This window comes from Martes martes, assembly GCF_963455335.1.
Source record: "Martes martes genome assembly, chromosome: 1".
In the NCBI taxonomy this organism is placed as follows: Eukaryota; Metazoa; Chordata; class Mammalia; order Carnivora; family Mustelidae; genus Martes; species Martes martes.
Window position 1 is genome coordinate 111462173 of NC_137888.1, and position 10530 is coordinate 111472702.

At 34.6% G+C, this 10530-nt stretch overlaps 1 protein-coding gene across 1 annotated transcript in view; it reads left to right on the forward strand.

Annotated features, from left to right (window-relative positions):
- Positions 1–10385, forward strand: part of OSTN (osteocrin) — a 40975-nt gene extending 30590 nt beyond the window's left edge. Inside the window, exons 4-5 of the mRNA XM_080819645.1 lie at positions 3795–3891; positions 8026–10385. Coding sequence (XP_080675771.1) covers positions 3795–3879 — 85 coding nt within the window. The 3' untranslated portion in view covers positions 3880–3891; positions 8026–10385. The remainder of the gene's footprint in view (positions 1–3794; positions 3892–8025) is intronic.
- Positions 10386–10530: the final 145 nt, after the last annotated feature.

Sequence of the window (10530 nt, forward strand, 5' to 3'; positions counted from 1 at the left end):
TTGTATGTGTGATGTGATTCTCAATAAAACATTTAAATACACATTTTCTAACTTTTGTTTTAGAATGTAAGAAGTTTTTCAGAATCTGGGTTATCAAAGGATATAAATGCTTAAAAAATCCTATTTAACACAAGAAGTATATTTAAGTGTGAAGTTTAAGGTTGTATTTGAAATAACCAATCCATTCTCTTTATTAGTTTGGCAGATATTTTGTATCCTTAACCTATTTCAGAATCTTTTAAAATGTAAAAGGTAACATGGATATATAATATAAGCCATGTCATACCATTATTTTGTCACAAGAGGGACTAGGTAGTCAGAAAGTAGTTTTCCCCTTTGGTGTTAAGAATATTTCACTGTCTTAACATTTATTTATTTTTTTTTCAAAGATTTTATTTATTTATTTGACAGACAGAGATCGCAAGTAGGCAGAGAGGCAGGCAGAGAGAGAGAGAGAGAGGAGGAAGCAGGCTCTCTGCTGAGCAGAGAACCCGATGCGGGGCTCGATCCCAGGACCCTGGGATCATGACCTGAGCCGAAGGCAGAGGCTTTAACCCACTGAGCCACCCAGGCGCCCCACTGTCTTAACATTTATGTTTTACACACTGTTTATTCTTGTAAGGGTATGTGTAACAGAGTATAGGACTGTGATATATATTTCATATCAGCAAAAACCTTAAGATAAGTACTAGTATGCCATTTTACTTCTAAATGGATGGAGACTGCATAGAAATTATTTAACTTACTGAGTTATGGTCTTTTTTTTAAATTTAACTGCTTTACAGGAATAATTATTTTCATTTTGTATTAGTGCTAACAATTTTAAATACTGAACAGCTTTTCACATTTATTTGTTTATTTATTTTTCTTCTTTGATTTCAAGATACATGTGAGCATTTGAAACCAGTCCCAAATTTTAGAAAATGAATCAAAGTAATTATGGATCTATGGTTAGGACAAAAACGTTCATATCCACGTGACCAGTGGTTTTCAAACTCTGCTCTAAGCACTCTTAAGTGTTTCTAGAAGCTCTTACAGAGTCCACAATATAGGAGAAGGTGGGGCACTTCTTTACAGGGATGGTTCTTCACTGAACATTTTAGATACTGAACTCTTTTATAAAGCTTTTATTTGTAGAAATAGTAAACTACAAATAGTTTTAAAACCAGTGGACAGGACTGATAGGAAAAAATAGTAGAATCCATTAAAATGTGTAGAATGATTTCAGGTGTGTTACTTCATTAACTTTTATCAGGTAATGTATGTCTTATTCACCACTGTATCCCCAGTACAGAGAAAAAATATCAATGATTGTGCATAAAACAATCAAATTTAGTTAAGAATAAGTGTTAAATAAACAAACTGGTCTGAAAGATAGGCAGAGCAGGTATTATCCAAATCTCACCAAAAAAGAAAGAGAAGATCAGAATGACAACGGTCCTACAAACGCTTACAGTAGAAGAATCAGATAGAATCTGTCTTTCATATCCTGGTTCCTAATCAAATCTTGGGGAAAGAATGGAAGGAAGGAACATAGAACGAGGGAAGAAGGAAGGAAAAAGAATTTATTTTGCTTTCCACCACCACAGCTGCCTCTTAGTTGCTTGAGCAAAAAAGATCAATAGTAGGAAAGAAAGAAAAAAAATGCTATTTTCATTTATTTTACCTTTTTTTTGAAAAAATGCATTGGTACTCTTTTTTTATTTACATTCAATTAGCCAAGATATAGTGCCTCATTAGTTTGCATTAGTACTCTTAACCAGTAAATGTTCTGTTCTAATTTATAATGATGCATGAGACCATCATACTTTCCCCTAAAAAAGCAGAAGTGTGACTTTTCCTGCCACCATCCAACCCGCAGGTGCTTTGGGAGGTTAGTTCACATGTGTGGCACTACTCTTTTTCCCAGCTGCCATTTCCTTCCCCTTCTCACCAGTCCTTTAAACACCCAAAGGGGTTGGTTTCTCACTTCCTCTTCTTACTTGTCTGGAACTTCTCCTGAGCACTCTCCTCCACCCTGAGGCGGCTTTTCTATCTTACCCTTTTCCCGCACTTACAATGGAGGTAGTCCATGTAGGAATTAAAAGGTTCAAGGAATAAAAAATCCCATCAGTCTGATTTTTAAAAAATATATATCAACAATGTTACCCTCAGACGTTAAGCTCTAAATCACACAGATATATTCATATGTTATTGCTATGGTAATAAATTACCTTAAGCTTCTGGACTTAAAACAACACAAATTGGGGCACCTGGGTGGCTCAGTGGGTTAAGCCTCTGCCTTCAGCTCAGGTCATGATCCCAGGGTCCTGGGATCGAGCCCCGCATCAGGCTTTCTGCTCAGCAGGGAGCCGCTTCCCCCTCTCTCTCTCTGCCTGCCTCTCTGCCTACTTGTGATGTCTCTCTGTCAAATAAATAAATTTAAAAAAATTTAAAAATAAAAGAAATGTGAAGAGTAGCAGAGGTATGACTAAGTTAAGGATAAGCACTAAGTATTTTTTTCCTGGATTTTCCTCTATTGATCAAACTGTTGTTTAGCAGACAGCCTTATAAGATCATATATATGATGCTATCCGCATTGACTTGCAAAACCAAGAGCCAGCCTGTAAAGGCAGATGGATGTGAATCGACAGAAAAGAACACTGAATTAGGTAAAAACAAACAAACAAATAAAAAACAACGTGGCCCTGTGCCTGGTTCCTACAGTATCATTGAGGGATAAGTTTCAAATCAGGTTCTTGCCTATTTTTATCATCATTGTCTACACAGTACTAAGCACAGTGCCTGGCATATATAAAGCATTAAGTAAATATTAATAACCATCAAATTTATTAGTTTGATTACAGTCAAACTGTGTTTATGGAATGTTCTATGTGTAAGATACAGTAATAAAAATATTCCATATTACCATTATTCTCTATATTTCTCAGAGCTTTTAAATCAATTATTTACCTAATAGTGATATGAGGAACACTGATTAGACCTGGTAGTTAAGGTTAAAAACTTGGTGTCAGTAAAAATGAGAGATTCTTTTTTCCCCTCTACTTATTTACATTAAATCATTACTCATCTGAGAGTACTAGGATTTTGACTTGGTAAAACGAAAGGATGGCAATAGCAAATCAAATTAATATGTTTCTTCTTTCTAAAGGGAGATTTTACAAAACATAAAAGCTAGAAATCCTCTCATCTTAATAATGAAACTAATTTTTTCCAAATAATATTTGACACAGAGAATATGTGACAGACATAGACCATTGTGTACAAAGCTTCCCTGGGTAAAATCCAAGTGAAGACATGAGAAGCACACTTAGTCCACAGTCAGTTTTGGCATCAGCACTTTCTCCTCCCCCACCACCATTCTTGCCTAGAAGAACCATTCTGAGTCAGAGATTGGGGAAAACCACTGACCTAGTGTAATTGTCATCCATTAACAGAGAAATATACCAACATTTGAAGAGAGAAAGGGACTTACCCAAGCTAAACACTTAACAGATTGGTATGCTGATGAGACCCTGCTTTTCATCTGCACTGTTTGATTTTGGATAAGTAATTTAATTTCTCAAAGCTTCAGATTCCTCAGATATAAAATGGAGGCAGTTAGACCCACTTTGACCGATGTCCAAAGAATAAGAGATACTGTCTGGCACATAGTGGGTGGTAGTGAATGATAACTATCATGTGTATTCCAACTCCCAAAGAAAACCCCTGGATCTGCAAGAAATAAAAGAGCAAAACTCATTAATTGGTAACTTGGAGTTTAGCTTAAAAATAATCTCCTCGGTTTGTTTCAGGAAAGTAGTAGATCATCCAAAAAGACGATTCGGTATTCCTGTGGATCGGATTGGTGGAAACCGTCTCTCAAATTCCAGAGGCTAATTGATTCTAACCGTGAGTACAATTTGGGTATGTTAACAGTATATGCAAGCTTCTGATTAACATTTCACAATGAGTTCATTGATCCATCTTGATTTATAAATTACCCTTTTAATTTCCTAGCTTATAAATTCACTGTTTCAACTTTTCTGTACTCAATTAGTATATTGATGCAAGTAACTTAAATGACATTTAAAAAGCAAAGGAATGTCCTAGATCTACTTCACCATTAAAAAGAAGATTCAGGGGCGCCTGGGTGGCTCAGTGGGTTAAAGCCTCTGCCTTCAGCTCAGGTCATGATCCCGGGGTCCTGGGATTGACCCCCGCATCGGACTCTCTGCTCGGCATGGAGCCTGCTTCCTCCTCTCTCTCTGCCTGCCTCTCTGCCTATTTGTGATCTCTGTCTGTCAAATAAATAAATAAAATCTTTAAAAAAAAAAGAAATAAAATAAATAAAAATAAAAAGAAGATTCAATTATCCCCACAGTTTCTTATATAATTAGGGGATACTAATATGTGAACAATGGTTAAAATTCTAATTGACGTAATAAATCACCTTCGTACGTGCACATAACTGTGTAGCAATCCCTCTATTATAAGGAAGACACATTTCAGTGACACACACCATTTTGTTGCCAATAACTACATTCCCAGATTTATGATAACACAAAACACAGGAGAGAGAATGGTGTAGCAAGAAGAGTATTGGTCATGGAATCATAACACCTACTCCAAATCCTAGCTCTGTCACTCGTTCGTTCATTATCTTGTTTCCATATCTTATTTCTCAACATCTTGTACATTTAAATAGTAACATATTAGTATTGTGAAAATTAAATTAGATGTGTGTTGGGCACACAGGACATGCCAGTAATCTCAGATTTATAGTTCTGAAAATTTACTCTGTGCTGGGCCCTATACTTTGTGCTATGTACATACTGCTTCATTTAATCATCCTTTTCCCTAAAGTAGGTCCTATTGCTGTCTCCAGTATCTTGAGAAGTAGTGCAGTGTAAGGGGTAAAAGTGACAACTGGAGAGGCCAGTGTTGTGGGTCAAATCCCGGTTGTTCTACCTGTTAGCTGTGGGACCTTGGTTAAATTCTAAAATTCCCCTCCATTAAGTTGAGGATAATAATGAAGTTCCATCACACTACATTGTCCAAAGAACTAAATGAATTGATACATATGAAACATTTAGAATAGTGTCTAACATGTAAATATTCAATAATCATTATTATTATACAATATTATATAATATTAGTATTATACAATAATAGAAAGTGTAGATATATTAACTCACAATGCCATATAGCTAGTGACATAAGTAGCATTTAAATCCAGAAAGGTCAAATTCTGAGTTTATATTTTCAAAAGTATATTTAGCCATACATATTATATATTTTAGATTTTTTTTTATTTGTCACAGAGAGAGATCAGAAGTAGGCAGAGAGGCAGGCAGAGAGAGAGTGGGGGAAGCAGGCTCCCCACCGAGCCGAGAGCCTGATGCGGGGCTTGATCCCAGGAACCTGAGATCATGACCTGAGCCAAAGACAGAGGCTTAACCCACTGAGCCACCCAGGCGCCCCCATATTATATATTTTAAACGTGAAATGTTAAACATAAAATCTAGGCAATGTGTTTTTTCTCAGTAAAGCTTACAAGAGGATGCATCCTCCGTCCCAGGCAGATGAGACAAACTGGAAGTGTTTTGACAGTTTGAAGCATGACTTTCATGCTTTTTATTTCTCTCAGGATGATCCTTTGACCAAGGATGCAGAGTGCCCCAAAATATCACATTAACCCTGAACCTCTCAGGTTAAGTCATGCCGGTTTGTTCTCTTCATCAAATGCCCTAAACCACAATGAGAAGTGAATATTTTACTTCAACTTTCCTATTCTCAGGATGACTTAGTTAAAAGAATTTTGTTTTCACCATGGAGCTCTTGATCAATGAAGTTATGAAGTTACTGAAATGTCCACAGATATAAGAGGACTTACTTAGCATGTGAAGAACAGTGCATTTTGAGCAGTACAATCTCCAAAATGTGGATTGACCTTTCTTTTTGTCTAGAGATGTACCAAGTATGGTTACTCTTCAGAATTGTTAAAAATCACCACATTATATTTGAGTAGGATCTAACTAATTGCTATTAAAAACTGAGTAACTCCTTGAAATCAGGTTCACAATCCTCCAGTTTCTTGATGTGTTGAGAACATTCTGACACTGAGATTAAAGCAATGAAGTTTGATTAGTTTCCACAGGAACTCTACCACCTTGGACACCCTGGATTATCACCATTCTAGTATTTCCGAATTAAACCAAAACAGGTTATGATTTAAAAAAAAACACATGCAGGAAACTCCTTTTCATTCACATTTTCATATGAAGTTTCAGACCATGTAAACTCCTGATAGCCACCGAACTACGGCAAGGTATTTGAATTAATATAATGTCTCCTGAATCACTATGGGTGAAATCCAAATTCATATATTATGTCCTTCATCTAATAGGCTTTGGTAAGTATGATGACAACCACTGTCTTTATTACTGAAGTTTTAAGATAGTCATACCACAACATAATAGATTTAGAATAAAACTTAACATCATGTATTTTTTCTTTCCCTTTGTCAATCATTGCAGGGGCACCCATCAACCATTAGGTTTCTAGTCATTATTTCCTGCCACTATCATCAAGGTTTTTCAGATGCTTTCTTACTTTCTCATGTGAAGTTTTAGGTTTTACAGTTTATGAATAATAAAAAAATAAAAATAAATACATCTAATTTCCATTTAACTTTTCAAAATCATTTTCTGGTACACTGTTTCTTATTCTTAGTGACTGATTAAATCACTAAGAGATTCGAGAACATAGTCTCATTTAATCTTACCCTTTGGTTTTGTTTTGTTTTTTAATAAATGAGGACACTGGGTCTGTGAGAGGAAAACGATTTTCTCAAAATTTTACACTCTCAGACAGGCAAGATCCAGAGCCCAGGTCTCTGGACTTCTAAGCCAGCATTCTCTTCATGACCTAGAAGGTCTTCAGGAGGCTAAGTTGTCATTGCTGGATGCCAACTTCTGTGCTTCTGCGTTTCTAAAACAAACAGAAGTGGTACTTCGTGAAAATCTTTGTTCCACTTCTGTGGGAGTTAATGTATACTCTTTTAAAGAAGGTTTATTTGTGGGTTTTCACCTTCTGGGTTTCACAAGTCTTCACACTAAAAGTGAAACTGATTCTAATCGTGGAAGTTTTGCGTGGTTTGAGTTTAGATCTAGATACAGCTGCTGTATGTTATCTAATTTCCAGAACAAATGTTAACCTCTTCTCAATATGTGTTTTGGAAGAGAAGATAACCTGGTATTTACAACAATGTCTTCCTCAAATCATTAACATATTTGACCACAATTTTGAGTATTTTTATAGGTGTCAGCTCTAAGCAACTCAAATTCAGAGAGGGATTTTGTCTAAGATTTTGAAGCTTGTCTAAACACAGTTAACAAGTTCTAAGTCTCTACCATTGAAATCAGGATGCCTTCCTGATGAAATTGGGTAGAAATAGGACTATTAATTATGCTACCTCTTGCTGCCACATGCACTAAAATTTTTAATAATACAAGGCACATGTTGATGTATTATACTGACAATTTTTTTTAATTTTAGACCAATATTGACACACTGTCATTCAAATATATTAACAGAACTCTTGAAGAGCAGAAAAAATTATGTTTAAATGCCAGCATTATGCTTGGTCCCTTTAAGGAGAACAAAATATACAAAATTATCAATGTGTTATAGCAATAAACAAAGTAATAGTTAGATTTTCTTTATTTCCTTTTTATGTCATGGCAACATCCTTGAACCAAGATTTAAAACTGAAAAGAAATAGAATATAGCAGGTACCCAAGGAAAGGAACCATGGCTTGAGAATAGGGAACAGCTTATACATTGAAGATGTTCTTTTTAATGTGTTTTGATCTGAAATGATCACTTTGCATTATTGTCTTTGCAATTAAACTATGTCCCAGGAAAAAAATCTATAATGAAACATCATGTAGAGTTTTAGCTCTTCTTAACTGAAGTTGATGGTATTCCCCTTATCTATGGAGTTTTCCGTAGCTTTAACAATTTCAACTTTCCTTTTTACAGACACAACTTCTCCGGTGAAATGTCACAGAAACATGGAAGATGCTTCAGTGAAGTTCTTTACACTCAATAATGATTCAACATTTAAGGAACTGGCCTTCTGCAAATCCTTTCCACAGTTTGAACTTCAGTCCATCACATCACAGTATTGTTATAACTTCAGTTAAATTATGCAGACCACTTCAATGCATGGATATTTTTTTAAATATATATTTTAGTTAACGGGAATGGCTACCTAGCTCCAAACTTTGCTTTTCTAAGAAACAATCAAAACACACTATACATGAAATGCTTTCTATATGCATTTACCATTTACATTTATGCAGTTGAAGAATAATAACTGAAGACTGATTTTTTTTTTTCTGTACAACTAAGGTACAGTCTGTTTGTTCATTACTGAGAGACAAGGAAAGACAATGTTGTATATGTTCTCTTAAATATTTTATTTCTTTTGTATACTTTGTGAGCCTCTTGGGTAATGATTATGAAATTAGGCTTGTCTTAACATATTCACATTTCAGTGAGGTTCAACCACATAAAACATAGCCCCAGTTCTAGAAATAAAAGAAGAATGATTTATAAGCAAGGAAAAAAAAAAAATAAAAGCAGCTAGTACTTAAACCCATCAATGTTATTCTTCCAAAGAACTGAGAAAATACTTGTAGGTCAGAGCATATTGACAGAACAAGGAAGTGAAGGATATCATCCGTTTGCCAAGTTTGGAGATCTCATGTCCTCTAACAACTTTTCTTTTCTCTAAATTACAACTGGTAGTTAATTAAGAGCAGCAGCAGCTAATTACAAGAACAACAGATTGTAAAGAACACACAGGAGTAACAGATGAAATTATTGGGGAAAAGCAAAGAATCACTCAGTAGTAAACCACTAGACTAGTCTGGAACTCATTAAATACATATAATTTTAGCATGGTACTTCTTGGCACAGTACAATAAGCCGTCATCTTGATGGTACTGACTCACCCAAGAAACTGATTGGTTTCATATACTCTGTTTCATAAGGCATTGAAAAGTATTATGTGTTTAAGAATTATTTCTTTAAAATGATTCATATTATTTTTAATTGATCTATCAAAGCGTAAAGTCTCATATTCTGGAAAGCTCAGTTTTCAACAATAGATGTGATGTTACTGCAACTTAGGTAGATAAGCCTTTACTCTTTACTTCAAAGACTAAAATGAACTCAAAGAAACGTAAAAATGAACATGTGCACTTAGAATACGTGTGGCTTTGTACCTATATTCTTAGTTTTGGGAAAATTCTTGCAACTACTGAAAATCTTCAAATTTAAGTTTACAAAAAACACAATAAATGAACAATTCTGTTAACTGTAGTAGATGGGCTATAACAAAGAGAAATGAATTTTGAGAGAGCTAACTAATTCTGTTTTTCATAAACTTGCATTAAAAAGCTAGCAGGGGCACAGGGACAAATATCCTGTAGAACTCACTATTTGAAAACTATTCAAGAAGTTAGAACGTCTCTTGCCCCTTTCCCCCAAACTTCTGTTGAATTATAAAAATGTGTTATATTCCTTGGAAGTTCTTTCTTCCCTTTTTCTCCTTCTGGATATTTGTAAGGTTCTAATCCAACTGGGTGCTGCTGCTTCCTGCATTGACAAAAGGTATTAAAGCCTACTTTAGCCTAAAATTTTCTCATGGTGAAGATTTGAAGTCAAATTAAATAAATTGATTTCCTCTCATCTTTATTTTTTAATGCAAAGTTATAGTTATGGCATTCAGTCTAATTAAAATCAGAGGTCACGATATATGGATTTATGCTCTATTCTAATGTATAATGAATTTATCTCATAATATATGCCAGAGTCTTCAATGAACAAAAAGAGAAAAATGTTTTCTCCCCTTAAGACCATTTTATTTCTTATTTTAATTTTTACCACTACTTTATACAAAGTAGAAAATAAGTCAACAGTACCCTAGTTTGAAATAAGGCATTCTTTTAACACAGCAAGAAATTAAAACATAATTTCTATTAAGGATATGATGAGTCATCTCATTCATTTGTGAAGCTTCACAGAGCAAATTGTAAATATGGATTTCCATGTTCTGGCATCAATCACATAACTAATTTTTCATGAGGGATTTCTTTCCTGGTTACGTCGTCTTAAATTTTTCTCACACTACAAAAAGTCTAGCAAATTCTACCTTTAATCTGTAGATAGTTTGAGGGAATTAAATTTCTTAAAGCAAACTATTAAAAGATGATTGAATGGATTCTTCTAAAAGGAAGAAGTAGCAAAAGCTTTTTTGAGTGACCTTACCCTTGAAGGTTCAAAATGCCTGCATATTGTTTAACTGTTCCAAAGTTAATAAACATGAGATGGTGAACGCAGGAGTTTTTGTCTTTCTTTATAACAATATTATGTTTGTGTTTACAACTAATGTAAATATGTGGGAATAATTAGATATTACTGAGCAACTGGTATTTATGCACATTTGAGTGGCTCTTAACAAGTATATAAATAGCACTA